This window comes from Mustela nivalis (genome assembly GCF_964662115.1).
Source record: "Mustela nivalis genome assembly, chromosome: 12".
NCBI classification, from domain to species: Eukaryota; Metazoa; Chordata; class Mammalia; order Carnivora; family Mustelidae; genus Mustela; species Mustela nivalis.
This window is the reverse complement of record NC_139031.1, coordinates 103,392,418-103,415,360: the sequence shown is the minus strand read 5'-3', so window position 1 is coordinate 103,415,360 and position 22,943 is coordinate 103,392,418. Positions and strand designations below refer to the sequence as shown.

Below are 22,943 nucleotides of genomic sequence, written 5' to 3'. Positions count from 1 at the left end.
TCTCCCTCTGCCTCTGCCTGCTGCTCTCTCTGCCTGTGTTCTCTCTCTTTCCCTCTCTGACAAATAAATAAATAAAATCTTTAAAAAAAGAAAAAAAATAACAAAGCAGTGGCAGCAGCATGTTTAATGAATGCCTTCTAATGACTGGCCAAGTGCTAAAGACACATTATCTCCCTTAACAGCCACTCTACATTATAAGCATTCAACATGTCACCATTTTGAGACAGGCAGTACAAGAATTTCTGAGAGCACGAAAGACATTCTGCCAACCCAGTCTCTCTTGAGCCCATACCAGTCCAGGCCCCACATCATCCCCACCGCCATGAGCCACCACAACTGCTCCTATATGGATGGCCAATGGCCTCACCTTCATAAATTGAAGGGCAAGTCTCTAAAGTTCCTGTTATTATTCCTTTCCATGGTATTTGGCACAGCTGGCCATGCCCTTCTTCCTGAGATGCATTCCTCCTTTGGCTTCTTGGACACCACTCTCATTTGCTTTCTTCCTAACTCATTAGCTACTTCTTCTCAGGGCCCTTTGCTGATTTCCCTTCATCTACCAGATCTCAAAAATACTGTAGTAACTCTTAACAGGCCTCAGGTTTCTCATTTATCTGACCTCAGACCCTAAATGAGTTTTAAACTCATCCAGTTTCATGGTTTTAAACACCATCTAAATGCTGACTCAAAAATTCTTAATCCTATGGGGCACCTGTGTGGCTCAGCCCGTTAAGCATCTGCCTTCGTTTGGCTCAGGTCATGATCCAGTGCTGGGATCGAGCCCCGAATTGGGCTCCCTGCTCAGGAGGAGCCTGCTTCTCTCTCTACCCCTGTCCCTCACTCCTCCTTGTGCACACGTGCACGCTCTCTCTTTCAAATAAAATCTTAACAACAACAAAAAATTCTTATCTCTAGCCCAGACCTGCACTAGTCTTCTTTATCCAACTACATACTTGAAATTTCCACTTGGATGCCTAATTGACATCTCCAACTTAAAAGAGCCAAAATGGAACTTCTGAAATACCCCACCAACACCTTACCCTGAGCACCAAAACCAGCACTAGCCAGTCTCATCCCATCTTAGTTCACAACTCCGCCTTTCTAGTTGTTTACCCTTGATTCCTCTCTTCCACTTATAGCCCCGAGTCCTAGTCAAGAAATCTACTGGGTCTACTTCAGAAACTACCCTAAGTCCTTCCTCACCTCCAGCTAGAGCTCTGCCAAAGCCTCATAACTAGTCTTGCTGCTCCCTACTTGCTGTCCAAGACTTTTTTCAAAGAGCATCCAGAGCGCTCTCACTAAAATGACAGCCTCCAATGGCTTCCCATCTTACTCAGGGTAGAAACCAAGTCCATAAATTGGTTTATAGGCTCTTTGTTTTAGCCATTCACGAATTCATTTCCTAACATTCACCCCCACTCGCATCCTCAAAGACGTCCAGCAACCCTACGTGAAGGTGTTGTGTTTGCTCTTCTTATTACCCACAAAATCTTTATCCCATGTATTTAGTCAAATGTCAAATTTGTGGCCCTCCCTGAGCACCCAGGATGAAACAGCACCTCGGCCCACTCCACAATCCCTTAATCCAATGTTATTTTTATCCACAACATTTATTACCACCAAATATGTAAGTTTTTATTTACTGTCTGCCTCCTTCATAAAATACTGGCACAGCCTAGCACCCACAAGGTAAAAGTACCCAATAAATATTTGCCAAATAAGTAAAATGATCAATCAGTCTATCTTGGACTGCCTAAAATAATTTCTCTCCTAGGTAGTTGAAATTATAAACTCTGTTCAAAAATATATCATACCAGAGTCATGTTCATCTTTTAAATCTCTAACAAATGGCAGAAATACAGGTTCACAAATCTGTACTTCTGTACTTATATTCAGAAAGTTTCTATTAAGTTTCCAAACATATAATTTTTATAATATCTGCTTCAAAGAGAATGTTTATCCATGCCTGAGTGATGCAATAATCAGCAAAACCTGTTAATATTAATAGCTCATTAAATGAAAGAGCAAATTTTTGACCCAAAGGCTATTTGGAAGGATATATTATAACCCCATGCTCCATTTTTCTCAGCAATCAATCTCCTAACAAGGAACATTACCATTTTAGTTACTAGTTGCTCTAAATTTATTAAAATTAATATATGTAAAGAATCAATTTAAGTTTCAATAAATGATTCACAGTGTTCTACCCACCAGGAAAGATAAATAAATTATTTTTCTGTGATGCATTTTCTGATTTAAAAAGCTATCTCTTGATTTCTCACAATGACTGCTTTTCATTTTAACAAAATTGAAAAGAACAATCCTGGTGGCTGATGCATCCAGAAGTTGCATTTTATTTTAATATTAATTTCTCATTCAATATAAAATGAATGTAGGTTTACTTTAAATAGGTTGAGCTACTGGTCCACTTATTAAAATTAATATATCTAACATATTCAAGGTATTCTGATCATATTTGTGAGAAGTGAGCCACATTTGAATGGGCATCTCTTTAAGGAGGCACATTTATTAATAATGGTAGCAAAAAGAAAGAGAGTGATGACACTAATTAACTCTCTCTGTTATTACATGCCAGGCCCAGGCCCAGCATACAATGATTTACATGCAATCTTCACTTCAAAGGAATGTACACAGGCAGAATTGAGGTCTGGTGTAGCTATTGGGCCGCATTCGCTGGAACCCGCACCTGGTACAAAGCGCACTCACTACCTCTCTGTTTCACTCGGTGCTCTTCTTCCTTGCCGCCCCCTCCTTAGCTTGGTGGTTTCCGTTATTTCTCCCTTTGCTGTGCGAGTTTCATCTTGAAATGTTAGGCTAACAATTTGATGCTTCTCCTACAAAGCTCTTTGTATAGCACACTAAGCTCTTCGAAGAAAGATGGAATATACTTCTAAATAAATAATACACTAAACACCTATTCGAAGTAAGCCAGGTTTAAGAAAATACATCGCTCCACAAAGCAGAGCTGCTTCAGTTTCCGGCTCCATGGCCAAAGTATGCCACAGCATATTGTTTCTGGTCCATTAATAGGAAAGACCCTATGGAAAATGATGACATTTCTGTATTGTTGATGCTAAAACTTCTCTCTGCACTACTGATTACACTCAGAAATAAATCTGTGTTGTGTTAAGCTGTTACAGTTTTGGAACTATACTGTGGCATAGCCAACTTCTCCTGCCTACTGTCGTACCTGATAGGACTGTAGCTCATCTTAAAATGAAATAATCTACTCAAAGCACTCAGCACAACACATGGCATGTAAATGGACCTGAAAAAAATTAAACTGATGATTCTTCATGATTTAAATATTAGCTTCATTAAAATGCATATATATATATATGAAATGAATCAGATGTTAGAATTATTTGGCAAGGATTTTAAAGCAACCATCACAAAAGTGCTTCTAAGAGCAATTATAAATTCTCTTGAAACAAATGAAATAATGGGCTTTCTCAGCAAAGAAACAGAAGTCTTTTAAAAAATGTAAACATTAGAACTGGCAAATAAAATAACCAAAAGAAAAAACTTTGTGGATAACATCAACATTAGAGTGGATATGAGAAAGAACATAAACAATGAACTTGAGAACAGATCCATAGAATTTGCCCAACCTGAACAAGACAGAAAACTGACTGAAAAACACAGAACAGAGTCTCAGGGACCTATGGAACAATAACAAAAGGGCTAACATTCAAGTTACTCAAGTCCCAGGAGAAGAGAGTGGAACTTAAAAAGATTTCAAAGAAATAATGGCTGAAAACTTTCCAAAGTTGGTGAAGGACATAATCCTACAGATTCAAGAAGCTGAGCAAACTCCAGGTAAGATAAATTGAAGAAATCCACACCAAGAGCCCTCATAACCATAACTGAACTTCTGGAAACTAAGGCAAAATAAATAAATAAATAAATAAATCTGGAAAGCAGCCAGGAAACAGGACACAATTACAGAGAAGCATAAGGACAACATCAAGGACAACATACCTGTCATTTGAAATGACAGAGGCCAGAAAAAAATAGCAGAACATTTCTCAAGTTCTGAAAGAAAAGAACAGTCAACCACTTAAAAAACAAAAAAACCTATGAATAAATTGTTAGAACTTTAAAAAAAAAAGTTCAATTAACTCACAGAAAGGGAAGAAACGAGAAATAAGAGAAATGAAAAGCAGAGGAAAGAGAAAACAGAAGATGGTAGACTTAAGCCCTAACATGTCAATAATTACCTTAAATGTGAATGATCTAACCACAAAAATTAAAAGACAAATTGGCAGAGTAGAAAAAGTCAATCTGAAAAGGTTACACACTCATTGTATGGTTCGATTCATATAATGTGCCCAAAATGAAAAAGTTATGGAGAGGGAGAACAGATAGCGGAGCTGGGGGGAGGGAGTAGCTGTGACTATAAAAGGGAACCATGGTGAACAGTACTGCACTTTGACTGCAGTGACAGAAGTGCACACATGTCATAGAAGTGACACATGACAGAAGTGCAAAGAACTGACACACATCCGTACACATGCACAAATGAGTGAATGTAAAACTTGTGAAATCTGAGTCAGGTCTCCAGATTGTTACCAATATTGATTTCCTGGTTGTGATGTTGCAGCTGAGTGAAGCAGGATGTTACCCTTTGGGAATGGGGTGAAGGGTACAGAGAATCTCTGTTATTTCTTAAAACTGCATGTGACGCCACACTTCTCTCAACACTTAAAACTTAAAAAAAAAAATCTTAAGAAAAAAATGTCTATTAGCATTAAAAACAATTTCTGTCTTATGTAAAATATTGGCTGAAATAAAGAGAGCATGAAAGAAACCAAACATTTTCCCTAACTCCCTTGTTTTAGTGTGAGGTAAGGAAGGAAAAACACGCAGTTTCATTTTGAATCCCACTGCTTTGCAACCCAGAAGCTCTGTAACATTGACACAAAATACTACGAGAATATGTACAGGGATTAATTTTTTTCATTAAAAAAATTGTATCATTTTGCTAATTATATAAGTAATGCATACTTATAAAAACTTAGAAAATAATGGCAGATGATAATAAATAAGAATCACATGACCCAGTGACACTACAGTCCTGCGACCTTTTTTTCTGTGCTTACATGTGGATTTTGGAGGGTGGAAAAAAGCTGGATTATACTCTAAATCAGGAATTGGTAAACTCCAAACAGCCCGTCTATAGCTGGATGCCTGTTTTCATATAGCTTTCAAGCAGGTTTTTATATTTTCATATGGCTACATACCTACATAATATCCTCAGTATTCTTTGTATGCAAATCTTTAAATATTTACTACCTATACCTTTATAGAAATAGCCACCCTCTGCTCTAAATGACATTTTTGTAGAATGCTTTTATCAATTATAAAGATAATATAATTCCTTTCCAGACATCCGGACTGTTTCCAAATTTTTATATTATAAACAAAGTTGCAATGAACACTCTTGCAGCTAAATCGCCCCTACCCAAAGATGAATGTACTTTTTGAAGGGGATATAACTTAGTAACTAACATTTATTTTATATTTTACAAATATTTATAATTATTTTCTTAACGAATCACTTGTTTTATGGCAAAACATGAGTTTATAACTATTAATGTTATCTATAAATTAGCAAGACAATTCTTTTTTCTCTAGAGAATAAGGCAAAGTTCAAAGATTCTGAAATTGCTTTTCCTACTAGTTGAACAAGCCATAATCTGTAACATCACCCAAAATATCATTTTATACATAGGCAGGAGTTCCAAGGGAGTTTTTTTTTTTTTAATTTTGTCCAATTCTACAAAGGAACACAGAGGAAAAGTCTGAAATAAAATCAGAGAGATCACAGGGAAGTTGGACACAGTAGAAGACCAGGCTTTGGAGTCTTGACTGTGGGATTCAAATCCATTTACCAGCGAGTATCCCTGGCAGTTACCTAAACACTCTATTTCTTCATCTGTAAAAGAGAAGCAATAACCATGGCCAAAACTTGGGCCAATGAACATATCTAAAGAGCTTACCAAAATGCCAACTGTTGCTTCCTACAATAAATTTGTTTGTTTTTGTTATTATCTTCATTATCAAAATAGATTGTGAACACTGCTCAATCCATTCACCATCTTTGCTCCAAAGAGCACTCCAAACCTCCTCTACAGCATGTACCTTGGAGGATTTTTAGAAATAAAATCCCAGAGATTAGCTTGCTCATTTGCTTTTCTTTAAAACCATATTTAATATGAAAGCATATTATTTGTATCAGCCTGACCAAAACGATTAGAAAAGGAGTCACCAATGGATTAGAAAAGTACCACTTCAAAGAAAGAATTGGATATAGAGGTGTCAACTTCAAGTTTAAAATGTCTTTTTCCTTTAACTGCCTAAAAGTGGAGTTCACTCAATTTCTTACAACACAGCTGAACTAGACGTTTTGGAATCTTTTTGACTCCCCTACCAAGATCGACTCTCACATGCTATCCACACTTCCTCCTGATTGGAACTTGAGAAGCATTTCCTCTTTGTCTTCTGCTCCTGCCTAGCCCAGACACTTACATTCCTGTGATCTCTTTAGGGGCTTGCACTAGAACTTCCTGAAATGGGTCTCTCCTTCCAGCTCATCTGTCACCAACCCCTGTGCCCAACCCCCAATAAGCATGCCTTTCGCTGGCTCCCCAGCGTCCAACAGATCAAGTCTAAACTGTCTGGTTTGACACATTCGTAGCTCTACAGCCTCACCCTAGTTCCTCGTCCAGCCTCATTCCCCCAGCTTCCTCCACATTCCAGCCACACCCAGAGCCTCCCAGCTCGCTGGCTGAACGTGTGTGCCCCTTCATCACTCGATCTCTTCCCAAAGACTGTGGCAGCCTCTGCCTAGATTTATCTTCCATACTTAAATCTTCAAGATTCCAAGCAAAGCCATTCCTGACTTATCATCCATTCCTCTGGGCTCCTGTAGCACTCAGCCCCCACCCAGACCAAAGCAGTTGTCCCCAGTGTTGACAGAAGCTTAAAGCTTCAAAATGAGAAGGAGTTCTTCTGACCACATACTTCTGTGTTACTCTTTTCGAAAGTAAAACACCATTTAAGAACAGTCTGGCTTATCATATCAAGGTGGAATACACAGTGGATTATATGTTAGAAAAAAAATAGTAGAGGCAAGGCACACTTTATCCTACAAAATCTGCAAAAACTCATGTAGTATTAACACGAAGGCAAGATGCTTAACGTACGCTCTTGGTTGTTAATACAGCTTTGAATTTCTACTTTAACAGCAAAGCACAACTTAAAATCCTCCTAAGTTTTACATACTGACATATACACCACTTTCAATTACATTAATTATACTACACCTGGAAATTTCATTTCATTTGGTTGCAGGTTTCAAGAATAATGAAGAAAACACAGACAATTTTGAGCAGTTAATACTTCTTTCTTGAACACACAAAATGAGAAGTTGGAAGAAAACCTAAGGGAAAAACTTCATGACACTGGATGTGGCAATGATTTCTTGGATATGACATGAAAAGTACAGGGAGAAAAGCAAACATAGATAAACTGGACTTATATCAAAATTTTAAAACTTCTATGCATGAAAGAATACACTCAACAGTGAAAAGGCAACCTATGGAATGGGAGAAATTATTCAAGTACTGCGAATTGTCTAACTGAGATATGGAGATATATATATATATATTTTTCTTTTTTTTAAAGATTGTATTTATTTATCTGACATAGAGAGAGATCACAAGAAGGCAGAGAGAAAGAGAGAGAGGGAGGGAGGGAGAAGCAGGCTCCCTGCTGAGCAGAGAGCTGGAAGCAGAGCTCGATCCCAGGACACTGGGATCATAACCTGAGCTAAAGGCAGAGGCTTAACCCACTGAGCCACCCAGGCACCCCTATATTTTTTATGTATTATATTGTTTATATTCTTTATAGAGACATAGTTAAATCACAACTCTATAGATCTGTATCTATATGTCAACTATCCATCTATTCTATTCACAGGTTGTTGAGTTATATATAAAAACAATATGTGTATCTCTATCCTTTTCTATCCATCCATCCATCCATTTTTATCTGATACAGACTAACATCCAGAATATATAAAGAACTCCTCAATTCAAGAACAAAAACCAAACCACAATTTGAAAATGGGCAAAGAACTTGAACAGACATTTCTTCAAAGAAAATATATAAATGGCCAAAAAGTTTATTCAGAGATGTTTGATATCACTTAATCATTAGGAAAATGAATGAAAACCACAATATCACCTCGTAACTGTCAGGACAGCTACTATTAAAAAAAAGAAAAAACAAGTGTTGATGCGGATGTGGAGAAATTAGAACCCCCATGCGTTCCTGCTGGGAACATAAAGTGGTGCAGTCTCTATGGAAAATGAGAAAATGGTATAGTGGTTCCTCAAAAAATTAAAAATAGAATTACCATATGATCTAGAAATTCCACTTTTGAGTACATATTCAGAAGAATTAAAAGCAAAATGTCTCAAAGAGATACTTTTAAACTCATGTTCTTTGTAACATTGCTCATAAAAGCCAAAAGGTAAATGCCACTCAAGTGTCCATCAGTGGGTGAGCACGTAAAATGTGGTATGGACATACCATGGAATATTACTCAACCTTAAAAAAAGAAGGCAATCCTGACCTATGTGACAAAATGGATGAACCTTAAGGGTATGCTGCTAAATGAAATAAACCAGTTCTGAAGAGACCAATACTGCATGATTCCACTTATATAAGGGTTCTAGAGCAGTCAAATTCAGACAGAGAAAGTAGAAGGGTGATTGCCAGAGGCTGGTGGAGGAATAGGGAGTTGTAATTTGATGACACAGAACTTCTGTCTGTTTTGCAAGATAAACAAGTTCTGAAGGTAGGCTGCTCAGCAATGTGAATGTATTTAACAATGCTAAACTATGCACTTAAAAGTGGTTGAGATGGCAAGTTTTTAAAAGATTTTATTTATGTATTTATTTATTTAGAGAGCTCAAGCGCTGGCAGAGGGAGAGAGAGAACTTCAGGCAGACTCCACACTGAGCGTGAGCCCAAAGAGGGGCTTGATCTCATCACTCTGCGATCATGACCTGAGCCAAAATCAAGAGTCAGAGGCCTAACTGAGTCACTTAAGTGCCCCAAGATGGCAATTCTTGTTATATATATGTTATGTATATATTTTATATGTATAAAATATGTATATTTTACCACAATTAAAAATTTTTTAATTAAAATTACATTTAAACTTTAAAAATAAGAGTTTCAGAAAAACCTAACACTAGGGTCTTCTCAGTATAAAGGCCCAGTCTATAAGAAATGTGGCTTTCATAAGGAAAACAGATAAACTGCTATAATTCATGGTTGAAAACACTAAACATTGTTGTTTGCAGAAATGGAAACTATCTGAGCACTTGAATAAAGAGGGAGAAGTACATGAAGGAAATGTCTGCCCTGTGAAAGCTGAACTGAGTACAAAACCTAGTGGGGCGATAGAGGAAGAGGAGAAAAGGAAAAATAAAGATTTTTTGGCAACAGAACAGTGTCTTACAATCTCGAGCATGGATCTGGAAAGATCATGATTCAAACTGAGACACCCAGAACAAACAGCTCCAAAGACTGGATTATAAACCAACTCATCATACTAAAAAGCCCAAACTTGGCCTATCACCAGCCTGACTCCTTTGTTGGCCCATGAACGAATGAAAACCCGGATGGGAGAGTAACCACCCTGGGTCCCAGAGTCTCCGGGAGTCTCCCCAAGCCCTGCAGCTGAAGCCCCAGGCTGTAAGAGGAGACCAGCGCTCCTTCTAAAATACAAGCTGAGGCTCACTAGCTTTCAGGGAGGGCCTCCCACATGCTAGGCACCGCACAACATGCTTCCCAAACAGCAATCTCATCTAGCCCTCGGGGCAACCCACACGGCACACATGAAGGAGACAAGGGACAGAGAGATTGTGTGCAATGCCACAGAGCAGGTACAAAGTATGGCTGAGACAGGAACCCAAGGCCTGCCTCCACAGTCCCTCCATCCCGGCCGATGCAGAAGACACCAGAGCCAGCAGGAAAAATGATGGAAAGAGCCCAGATCTGGGGCTTGGTTTGAACTCACTTCTGTGAACGAGCTATCTGAGATTAGACAATCAGGTTACCTTTCCGGTCTCGGTTTCGTCAACTTTATAAGAATGATCCTTTCCTTCTATGTCTTTCCTAAGTGGTCAGCTCTTATTTCCTTCCTTCCTTCCTAGTTTTTTGTCCATTTCTATTCTGAGTTTTAAAAGTTCTGTTTTAAGATAGTTTTCTCTATCTACAAATGCTTGTTTAAAGACATTCAAGTTATGATGGAGTGTTATGCTGCTGCTTGTTTCAGCTGAAAATGTTTGGTTTCCACTTGCTCTCCTCACCATGGTTTTTTGAATGGATGCTCCCTGCCATTCCAGTTCAATTTTACCAGTCTCAGATTGCCAGGACAGCAACAAGAGGTGCTCCTATGAAGAGGACGAGGTTATTTGAATGATTTACTAGGTCTCTTAGTTACACGGGTAAATGAAGGGCATCTTCTTTAGTAAGTGGTATCTTTTCTGGGGGCGTGAGGGGAGGCAAGTATCCTGATTTCCTGCTTCGTACCTTTAATTTCCCCCACTCCTATAATGTCACCACCATGCTTTCAAGGGATGCCTCCCCTCTCTCTCCAGTACCAGCCTCATCCCAACACTGTCCCCTCTGGTCCCACACCCTGTCAAACCCCCTCATTTAAATTCCCCAACAGCCAGTGCTCAGATCCAGCAGCTGTCAGACCTGTTCTCAGGACTGTCCACTCAGGGTGGGGCCGATTCCCTCCTGGGGGAGGGGACACTTTTGCATGAAACCACTCCTGCTGGAACTCAGCTACAGTGTCTTTATCTCCAACTCGCCTCCACTGGACTCAGCTCCAGACTCAATCCGAAGCTGGCTCTTCCGGTTTTGGATATGTATTCCCCCACTTACACTGAAGTTTACAGCACACCCTGTCTCCTGATTACGTTGGAGGGATGAGTTATGTGTGTTTCGTTTGTTCTCCTTGTGGATCCATTTAGTATCTGAAGGATGTGTGGAAAGATTTATTTAGGTGGCTGCCAACATCCTCTGAAATGAAATTCTTGGACAGGGCTCCAACACTGCAGAATTCTATACCAGTGTTTCTGAGAATATGGTTAACCGGAAATCTCCAAAAATGAGAATGGGAAGCTAAACTGCTTTTCAGGATTTTATTAAAAAATCAACAAGTATTGGGGCACCTGGGTGGTTCAGTGGGTTGAGCCTCTGCCTTTGGCTCAGGTCAGAATCTCAGGGTTCTAGGATCGAGCCCCACATCAGGCTCTCTGCTCAGTGGGGAGCCTGCTCCCCCTCTTTCTCTGCCTGCCTATTTGTGATCTCTCTCTCTATAAAAAAAAAAAAATCAACAAGTATTATACCGTATCGATAAGCAAATTCTGTAGTGCCTTATCAGGGGCCCCAAAGAGAGGATCAGAGATCCTCAGCAGCACAAATATTAGGAATCATGGCTCTACAGCCAAACTGCAAATGCATAGTAGCATAACATAAGATGTTCTCTAGAAGAATACATTTAAACCCACCTTTTCCCTGAAAAAGCAAACAAAATCCATATAATAACTGTATGCAGCATCAACCTAAATTTATAGACTATATTGGTTACAGTCACATTGGTGTGAATTTCCAGCAGGTTATCATAGATATTTTTTCATTCCTCTGAGCTAAATGAAATATTAAAAGGAAAAAATGTAATTATTATTAATAGTCCACCCATTAAATTGGTAGTTCACTAGCGTTATACTTAAATTCATATCTTATGCATAGTCTTGAAAATTTTTAAAAAATTTTTATTTTTGGAGTGCCTGGGTGGCTCAGTGGGTTAAAGCCTCTACCTTTGGCTCAGGTCATGATCCCAAGGTCTTGGGATCGAGCCCCGCCTTAGGCTCTCTAATCAGCGGGAAGCCTGCTTCCTCCTCTCTCTCTGCCTACTTGTGATCTCTGTCTGTCAAATAAATAAATAAAATCTTTAAAAAATTTTTTAAAAATCTATTTTTATAAATATATAAATATTTATATTTATTACATACTTATAGATATATGTTATACATTTATAGATACATATTATTTTATATTTTTATTCTCCTTAAAATATAACCTTTAGCACAACTTAGCTCCTTAACAGTTTTTCAGGTAGTTACTTTCCTTCTTATTTTATGAAATAAACTATAATTTCCATGATTTAGAAATTATATCAGTAAACATGGCATATTCATTAAAAGAATGAAGAAAGAATAAATATTAGAGAACCTATAGTGGTTGTTTTAAAACAAACTGATTGATTTTTGAAAGAGCGCCCACGCAAGAGTGGGGGAAGGGGGAGGGGCATAGGGAGAGAGAATCTTACAAGCTCCACACCCAGTGGGGAGCCCAACTTGGGGTTACATCTCACAGCCCTGAGAGGACGACCTGAGCCGAAATCAAGTCAGATGCTGAACCAACTGAGCCATCCAGGGGCCCCTAAAATATAGATTTTTTTTTTAACTGTCAAAATTAGTCTGTAAAACTGCATCAAAGTTCCCACTGCCAACAGACTTTGGGTTTAACTACTACTCAATATCAGGAGAAAGCATTCCTTTTCCTGTTTAAGTCAATCCATTTAATATTTTTAAAGACAACTGTCACGTTCTTCCCCAAGGCTCAATCACACACGGCCCTATTTTACCTGACCCCCCAATCCTCAGCAATGTCTCATTTAATAAGGCAGAAAAAGCTCAAGATACCATGGTGAGCCAGAAATCCTCAGGCTCCCGAACCACCATCTTACCTCAGACTCATCTGTAGATTCTTCGAGAGACTCAGTTTCCTACAAAGCATAGAGGGGGAAAATAGTCAGAAGGATGACAAAAGAATAAGACACGGGGAAAGAGTCATCCCATCCCCACCATCCACATCCACCTGCCCTTTCTGGGAAGTAATCTGCAGCTACAGTTGAAAGACTCCACGCCTTGTGGGCCTCCCACAACTTCCCACATCTGGCAGAATTGAGATGGTTATCCCAGGGCTACCCAGACCCCCAGCTCCTGCTGACCTCCCTCGAGTGGACAGCAGGTTAACGAATGGCCTCAGGAACTATCGTGTGAGTACACAGAAAGCACTTTCTTTCGCTAAAAATGGAAACAGGTCTGGCAAAGCAGCCTTACTTACTGATCTTGGAAGGGAAGAGGAAACTGCCATCTCAAATTATCTATAAGCCAATTTTTATACTGAAAAGCCCTTGTGCTATTAATTATTGTGCTATTAATCTGGTGAAGTCAAAATGATTGTCTCGCTTAAACAGCTTTTTACAAAAGAATTCCCCTAGAGTAGTACCTATCAGACATTGTGCAAACAAGCTCCATAATTTACATTCACTCTTTAAACCATTAACTGGAAGACAAATTCTGCCATTTAACACAGTTTCCCCCTTGCTAGACAATGAATCTTGCTGCTCTGGAGAAAACAAAGCAAAAAGGGAAAAAATTGACTTGATCCTGCTAATCTCTCACCTGTCCAGTGAAAGAGAGAATCTGCTGATGCCATGCATCCTCAAAGAGGTCAGCAGAATGAAGATTTACTTAACGTACTTATAGATATCAATAGCAATAAAAAGTTACAACTAATATGCTGACACTGAATGTAAGCATTTTACAACGATCCATGAGATAAAGAACAAAAAAATGGGGCAAGGACATTTTAGATATGACTAGTAGTTTTCAAGAAAAAAAAATAAACATTTTAAAGCAAGTTAGATGCATATATTACTCGGCAAAAGTTGTATAGCAGCATAGACACAAATCTGGTGTTTGAAAGAATTTTATTTTCATTCATGGAAAATTAAGAAGAACCTGGAAGGTGCAGGCTGCCTGTGGAATGCCTTGTGGACAATACAGTTCCTGCTCTCAAAGGCCATCTGTAAAATGGGGACGAATGCTACCTGTAATTAAGAGTTTTATTGTAGTTGTATCACTACCCATGAGGAACCTAAGAATCTGTTCTAAATCTCAACGTGGCCTATTTAGTTGGAATGTTCTTCTAAGTACTAGAAAATTCCCATTAATTTGGAGCTATAATCTCTCCACAGTAACTTTTTGTTCTTAGCACCAATAAGACACATAAAAAATCCAATTCTACTATTTGACAGTTCTCCAAAGTTAATGACACGTATCATGCCTGCCCTTCTAAATTGTTTTTCCTCTGTGCTAACCATCCCCAGATCCTGGTTCTCATCCACTTACCATCCTGATCCTTCTCTTTTGGACACACTCCATTTATTATTAACAGTCACCATTCTGACATCTTTACTGAACATCTATTATATATATCCCCGCAATGCTAAATGCTTTGCACCTAGCATCTTAGAATTTCCTAATGACCCTCGAGGTAAGAACATTGAGGCTTAAAGGCTGAACTTAATGACTTCTGACACCCTTTCTGCCCCTGACTGTTCCTGAATATTTTGAGTTACTAACATCAGCAAAACGAGGCTTTGACGACCATGCCAGTGACCTGCACCTAGATTCCTATTCCCCAACTCAAGACTTTAAAAGGACACTGGACTGCTCTTTCCAGAAAAAATTTCTTAAGGAAATTTCTTATTTGAAATCCATTCTTATTTGAAATCCATTCAACGAGGTACAAAGGGGAAAGGTGCAAATGTCCCATTTATGTTCTTCATTAAAACAAAAGTATTATGTCCCCACGCAGCAATATCAACCCAAAACTCAAAATCAAATTACATGCCTGCTCTGTACTGAAAAGCACGCAGCACCAGAATCCAACACCATGCACCATGAGGCTCTCAGAAAACCAAGTTTTCAGGGAAAACCAGGGTCTCAGAGAAGCTTCCTGGGGCTGCTGGTATCAGTGAGAATATTTACTCCAGACACTCTAAACCCCCAGCACCAGCAAAAACCTCCCAAATGTAGTTGTGGCCTCAAGAGAAATCACATATTGTCCATAATCCCACCGAAGCAATGCACAAGTGACTTCAGGAATCAGTCTGGCCTCCTGTTTCTTAGCTTCATCCACTCAATAAGCCCCTGTGTTTAATGTTCTAGAGACTGAGGGGCAAACCAGAAGTTAGCAAGTGAATGTCCCAGGGAAGGATCCAAGAAGCCAGGCTGAACGGTGAGAAAGGTTACAATTCAGAAAGAGTCAGTGGTATTCAAACATTTTTTAACCTCACACTCTTTTAAAGAACTTAAATCTTGAAAATACAAGTTACAAAACTGTGCTGTTCTCTAAGTGAAATAAACCAGAAATATACTGTAGATTCCACTTATATGAGGCAGAAAGTAGAACAGAATAGACTAGGGGTTGGGGCGGGGTGATAGGGGGATTAGTGTTTAATGGGTACAGAGTTTCAGTCTGTGATCACAGAAAGTTCTAGAGTTGTATGGTGGGGTAATGGCTGAACAATGAAGCAAATGGACTTAATGTTGCCAAATCATACACTTAAAAATGGTTAAAGTGGGGGTACCTGGGTGGCTCAGTGGTTTAGGCTGCTGCCTTTGGCTCGGGTCATGATCTCAGGGTCCTGGGATTGAGCCCCGCATCGGGCTCTCTGCTCCGCAGGAAGCCTGCTTCCCTCTCTCTCTCTGCCTGCCTCTCTGCCTGCTTGTGATCTCTGTCTGTCAAATAAATAAATAAAATCTTAAAAAAAAAATGGGTAAAGTGGTAAATATTATGCATATTTTACCACAGTAAAAAAAAAAAAAAAACTATGCTGCTGTTTGAAGCAAACATGATGAGCCAGAAGGCACAGAGTGATGCAAATGTGAAGCAGAACAAAATCTAGGCAACAGCTGAAAGCTAAACTCAACAACTTGTTCTGCAAACCAATCCCTTACACTCAATCACATATCCAACAAACCTGGTGCCTTGACATGGCCCCTCTTGAACCTGTATACTATGGGGGGGGGGGGTTGTATGTGCAATATCTGGGGAAGAAATGGAGGCTGGAGCCCCGGGAAGGTTTGCTCTGAGGAAAGACAGCACAGCCCAGGCCCCAGGCAATCAGCCTGGCTTGGGGATGGACCTGAAACACTGCCACCTTCTCTGCTGCACTGCCACCTTCTCTCCTTCCCAACAGACTGGGTGACACAGCTAAGCGTAGTGGAAGACAGGGTGAGAGAGATCCCAATGTCAGACACAGGCAGACATAAGAGGATATATTTGTGTGATACGTATCTGTTATTCCTGTATCATTGAGGCCTCAATTTCTAAAAGCCTGGTTGAGTAGGAAAGCTGAAAGAGCACCTGGGGAGCAGGCAAGAGCAGGCAGACTCAGGGTACCAACCCCATTGAGCCCCACAGGCTCAGCTACCACACTCATCCGAGTCTGCAAAGGAAGGAAAACCTGGATGTCTGCCCAGTGTGGAAAAAAGGACCAGCGAGGCGACCTAGTGACCCAGTGCCAAATCTGACTGCATCACAATCACATAAACTCCGTTTGGGGAAATGGCTACACCCAGGCAAACACTCCATCTTCACAGTCTCTGATGCAGTCAGTCTAAATAAGAGCCTCGAATCACAAGCATTTGGTAACAAAAACAATGAGGAGGGAGCAAGTGCCCAGAAGAAACAGAGTCAAGGGTGAATGAACAGCCAAGAACCGGGAGCTGCATGAAACACAGAACCCCAGACCTGAGGAGGGCTCCCCCTCCGAAGCGGTAATGTGGGTACCAGAGAAACCACAAATAATCAGCTGGTGACACCGGCCTTCAGCCAGCCAGTCCAGACAAAGGAGAGGAAAAACTCATAAGGCAATAAGCACATCCAGCTAAGCTAATCTGTGACTACACTTTAGTTACACGATGGTAAAGAGTGGATCTTCCCAAAATTTCTGATTCTTTGTTTTAGCAAACTCTTGTCTGGCTTTATTTCTTCTGTTATTAGTGAAGTTGCTTTTAAAAGATCTCGATCAAACTATTAAAAAAAGAGACTACTACATTCTTGAGCAAAGCCCAAGTTTGAATAATAAACTGTCATCCGACACAGAAAGACACTTTGACCTGGCCACGTTAACATACTTTATCTCATTTCATACTCACAAGGGTTCCGGAAAGTAAATGCCCCAGTTTGCAGGCAAGAAAGCTGAGGGAAGTATTTGTTGGTTTGACTTAGATTTTCCACATGGGGCACAATCACGGGGGAGTATACGTGCTCCTGAACTGCCATCTGATAAACAGTAAATGTTCGATGATAAGGATAACAATTCCCCAAATTCTAAAATGTAAAGGGAAAATTCAAAAAAAAAGGAACTCTCCTCTCTTGTCAAGGAATATGTGGTCTGACTGATCAAATATTTTAATAGACTAGGCTCCCCGATGGTTTGGGGTACCTGGGGGGATGGCAAAGCAGGAATGTGGGAAATGCAACCCACAATACATATGAATTACTAACTTGCAAAAGTTTCAAGTTAAGATAAAACAACACAAATTCCACTGCATCTAATTTATAATTTGACATTTTCAATTCAGAAGGCTATTCTCCTCCTAATGAATTCATTTAAACATTTTATTAAGCACCTAGTACCTGTAAAGCACTAGCCCTGTGAGAGATACAGACATGAGCAGGCTCTGTCCTTATTCTTGAAGACTCAGCAATCTGTAGTAGACATAAGACAAATACACAAACAACCAGACTTCAAGCAGAATGTTATCCATAAAAGAGGTATGAACAAATACTGTTGGGTATCTGTGATAATGAAGGTCACCTATAAATCACTTTAGAGCTAAGTAAAACTGCTGGTTAGAAGATTTCCAGGCAGAATAAAGGGTATTAGTCCTTTCTGTGAACTATGTAATATATATGTAGTTATTTCTGCAAACTACCTTCACCATACCCAGCACAAAGATTTCCCAATGACTTAAAAAAATGTTCAATCATATCCAAAAAAATGATTTCCTAGTTTGAGAGCCTATGAACTATATTACATTATGTTAATTCAGTACAGATCTTACCATTTTGGTTCTTTCTAGAATTAAAGGGGAAAAAACCCACAATCACCAAAGAATACAATGCTCAGAAAAGAGGAGAGATTTAGTTTTGTCCTGCGCATCATAAAGGGCTGTTTGTATTGAGAGTGCACGATGCCAAGGAAAAGCTTCTTTTGACTTAACCCATCATTGTAGCTAATTTTAATACACATCTCAATTCATAAAGTGTTCGGGGGAGGGAATTATGTCAAGATTTTCTAAAAGGTTCAAAGTGGCAGAACAGAACAATTGGTAAATTCATTTACCTCCCCTTTTGTGCCCTTTTAGCCTTTAAAAAACTATATATGAAAGGCCAGATTTTAATGGCTTCCTACTGTGAAATGCACAAATCAAGCAGGGTGAGAAAAGTCTAACCACCGTTAACCTATAAAGGACTGATAATGTAGGTAAAATTATTTACTAGCTTTAAAAAATGAACAGGACAATTTGTGAATGTTTGCTTCTTTCTGCAATTGACAAAATATTGGTCTTTTTTGAGAATGATAGTGATAGAATGAATGCCTTCTCTAACTATGCAGACTGTTAAAGGGTCAAAGGTGAAATCATGACTTGAAGGACATTTATTAAGGTGATAAGGGCTCACTTTATTTCATAAAGTAATAATAATAAAATAAATAAAAATTAGAATTAGGTTCTAGTTAAAAATTAGAATTAAATTAATAATATAGAATTAATTAACAGAATTAATCAGCTAAAATGAGAATTAGTATTTTTTAAAAGGTGGAGTGGAGTATTTTAGTGAAAAATTGTGAACTCTGGCAATAGAAGACTGGAGGCTTATTATAGATATAAGCCTGAATAAGTTACTTTAGTTGTCTGAATTCCCATTTGCTTATGTACACAATTCAATCATTTAACACATATTGTGGCACTATTCTAGATATCAGGCAAACAGCACTGAACAAATGCTTGCCATCATGAAGCTTACATTCTAATGGGGAGAATATACAGAAATGAACATAGAAACATATAGAACAAATAACAGAAATTTTAAAACACACTATGTCAGATGGTGATGAGTGTTAAGGAGGAAAATAATGCAAGAGGTTTCAAAGAATGATCAAAGAAGATCTCACTGAAAAAGATAACACTTGGTTAAAGACATGAAAGAACTGAGGGAGAAAGTCCTATAGATATCTGGGGTCAAAAAAGGGAGCAGCAGGAGTAAAGGCCCTGCGGTAGAAACATGCCAGCCTGTTGAATGAACAGTAAGAAAGCCAAGTGTATCTGATGCTACCCAGTAACAGAAGGGAAGCAGGGAAGAGTAGTGGAAAATTAAGTCAGAAAAGGGAAAACGAGCATCTGGGACAAGGTTCTAAAGGGCAACTCAAGTATTCTACTAAGCAAGTCTGGCTTTTCCTCAGAGGGCAATGGGAAGCCATTACAATGTTTGGAACAGAGCAAGTGCTTGTCCTGACTTATATATCAGAATAAACATTAACCATACAGAATTGTTTTGCAAGGACCAAATGTGACATAAAGGGTTTACACTGGAAAGTGCTATAAAAATTCAAAGCATTCTTATTATATCACTAACTTTCTACACGTGCTCTTTCCATAAGACAACTTTGCCAAACTTCCATACAAAACACTACTAAATAAATACTAAGCACTACTTTCCCCATTTCTACTATCTTCTATCTAATATCTTGGCTTTTTACTTTTCAGTCAGACTACAAATAAGCTATATTTCAACCTGAAAGACCAACAGAGTGAAAACCAATTTCACCACTATCATCAAACCTAGCAATGACTCATGAAATTACATGTGCTTAACGAGCATTTTTCCTTTAAAGTGACCAGATCAGAAAAGGGAGGTTTCAGTGGCTGGTAGCAACACTCCTGTTAACACAATGACCACCCAAACCCAATTTCTACCTTATTTCTTAATTACTGATATTTATCAAATGTACCCAACGCAAATTTTCATTATGTAAATGAAGTATGTTACAAATGGTACAAATTATCAACTAGTTAAACTTCTTTTGTTATGGTACAGCTCATCATAAATCACTTTTTAGAAGCAATTACGGAAACTGATGACCCTGTTAATTTGTAAGGAAAAACAATGACAACCTGAAATGGTCCTGGAAATGGAAAAGAAAAAAAAAGAAAGAAAGAAAGAAAGAAAGAAAAGGTATTTCCTCACATTCTGGCCTTTGCACTTTTCTGTCTTCTTGATGTCACTTTTTCATTTCAACTAACTTTTACTACCACTACCGCCTGTAGGAAAATAACTCTTATCGCCATCACTAACTACTCCTCTAAACTCCACGCCCCATTGCCAAGTGGGTCGGCTTTGCAGCCTGATGTTCCGCCAGCAACAAATACTCTCACGCAATCCTTACTAAGCCCAACTTTCACTAAGCATTCTAACTGCTGTACTAACTTATTCTTTCTTAAACCACTCTCACAGAAAGTCACTCTTTTAACTCCATTTTAGATTTAAAGTTAAATAACTAGCCCAATGTCACATATTAAGAAAGAGAACCACCACGGGAACGTAGGTATTCTTGATCCAGAACAATGCACTTAACCACGGCTGCACGCCATAGCTGACTTAGCTTTGTACCTAAAAACAACAGGTACGAAACAAAACTCATCTCCTCGCTCCTAGCTGGCTCTTTTGCAAAGCAACTCTGCCTTAACTTCGACTGGAAAGGAACTGAAATTTCAATCACCCGGCCTCAAAACTCAAGCCATCTCTTACGTTCCCCCAAGAGCAGTCAGTCCCTGGGACAGGCTGACTTCAAGCCAAAATTTCACGGAGGAAAGACCACCGGGCAGCGGCAAAGCAAGGCCGCTTCACCAACGCCGGGGGTGCAGTCGGAGCCCTTTCCCCCGGGTGCCCTCCAGAGCTGACATCCCACCCGCTCCCCTGCTCCCCGACACGGACACTGCCAGCTGCGCGCCCCACCGTGGGCGGACCTGCCTCGCCCTCCCGCAGCTCCGCAACCCAACACGCTCCGCTCCAAGCCCCAACCGGCTCATCCTCGCTTCTCACTCCTTTGCCTAACAGTTACAGCCTTTACCTGCTCCTCCGCTTCCGCCATGGTGTCCCCGGGGAGTCACATGACAGACCCGGAAATGAGAGAAACCGAGACACTGGGGCCCAGGGGCTCCTGGGAAATGTAGTTTTAGCAGCATCTGACCGAGACTTCTTTTCTAGTTGGTGAGCAGATTGGGCCTCATCTCTGCTTCTGACTTTCCAAGCTCAGTGGAGTTGTACTGTGCGGAATCTGAGCAGAACCGTTGTTAATTCTATGATTTATTTTACTGTTGCTCTTACTGGTCTCATGATTATGATATTATTTACTAATATTTATTATATATCAGTTATTATATATAACTCTAACTCAGGGTTAGAGTTTTGGATGAATTTTTTCTTTTAATCCTTCTGGCAATCCCTAGTGCTTTCCCCATTTATAGAGAACACTATGGCTCAGAGGTCACAAAACTTGTGAGAGGCAGAAGTACCACTAAAATTTGGCTGTGTCTAATGCCAAAGACTCCGTTATTAGCAAATGCTGCTTAGTCTACAAGTGTTGTTGTCCTTTTTTAAAAAAATATGTTACGTGAATATAAAGCATATGTCAGTCTTGGCAGTGGAGAATCAGATAAAAAATTATATTTCAAAAATATTTGGTTAGCTTGTACTGCTTACCGCTTTAAGTTGCAATCTTCTTTTGGCATCTGGACATTGAAGTTAAAAACTGTTGTTTCATTAAATTAATTGTTAAACTTTTATCGGATCTATTCTATAAGTAAATATTTAAGATAGAATATAAATTTGTCCTTGGTAAAATCTGTAAAACCATTGTATTTCTTTCATCCTCTCCATGTTTCTGGACATTATGAGCTCTTCTTTCTAATCCTCAGACATTTGTAGTATCTCGTCTACTTTTCAGATTTTCCTTTAAAAACTGTAATTTTATCTTTTTCCAATAAGATCTAGGCTCACCCATAAAACTCTAGTGGGTTTGATTGAAGATAGCCAAAGTTTACTGCAGAATTTCCTCTGCTCCCTCAAACCTCAGAGACTCTGGATTCCCCAAGGCTTTTCCCCATTCAGTGTACTGTCTTGGATCTTCTGTTTCCTTTTGGACAGACTGGAAAGTGAAGAGACTGGGATACAGAATGATGCACTAGTGGAAGAAACCCACTACAGGCTAGCAGGTTCACACTGTGCCTGTTGGCAAGATGAAATTCACACTTGACCTCAGAGCCCCAAGTTTTCTCCTGTGAAATGAGAGTTTTGGGCTATCTTGTATAAGAGATCTTCTCACCTCCTGCTACTGAAAGTGTGGTCCACAGACCAGGAGCATCAATATCATCTGGGAGCTTATTATAACTGAAGAGTTTTAGGCCCCTCCAAAAATCTAGAGCCCAAAGCTGGGCTTTAATAATAACCCCAAGGGAAATATATGTACAATAGAGTCTAAGAGGTCCTCAACCCAACAGTCTTTCATTTTATGTCAAATCACCCGCTTTTTCTTGCCCATTGTTCCTTCACCCTCCCACCTTTAAACTGTGGAGATAATGGTAAGAGGAAACATTTTTCTCAAATGCACATGGAAAGTTCACAAATATAGACCATATTCTTGGCCATAAGACACACTTTAAAAAATTCAAAAGATCAGAAATCATAAAACTTCTTCTCATAGACCATAATGTCATTAAACCAGAAATCAGTAACAGAAAGATAACTGGAAAATCATAAATACAGAGCTTAAACAACACACTTCTATGCAGTACACGTGTCAAAAAAAATTCTTGAGAAATATTTTTAAATATTTTGAAATAAATAAAAATGAAAATACAACTCATCAAAAGTTGTAGCATGCAGTAAAAGCAGTGTTGAGAAGG

At 39.3% G+C, this 22,943-nt stretch overlaps 1 protein-coding gene across 4 annotated transcripts in view; it reads right to left on the bottom strand.

Annotated features, from left to right (window-relative positions):
• The window catches only part of VPS41 (VPS41 subunit of HOPS complex), a 175,983-nt gene extending 154,807 nt beyond the window's left edge, over positions 1 to 21,176 (bottom strand). For 3 of the 4 annotated variants that reach the window (XM_082692549.1, XM_082692550.1, XM_082692552.1), the window contains exons 1-2: positions 21,110 to 21,174; positions 12,863 to 12,901 (exon numbers count right to left, since the gene is read on the bottom strand). In XM_082692549.1, the coding sequence (XP_082548675.1) occupies positions 12,863 to 12,901; positions 21,110 to 21,130 (60 nt within the window). In that variant the 5' untranslated portion in view covers positions 21,131 to 21,174. Of the gene's footprint in view, positions 1 to 12,862; positions 12,902 to 21,109 lie in introns of all 4 variants that reach the window. The other variant, XM_082692551.1, reaches the window with a different exon arrangement.
• Positions 21,177 to 22,943: the final 1,767 nt, after the last annotated feature.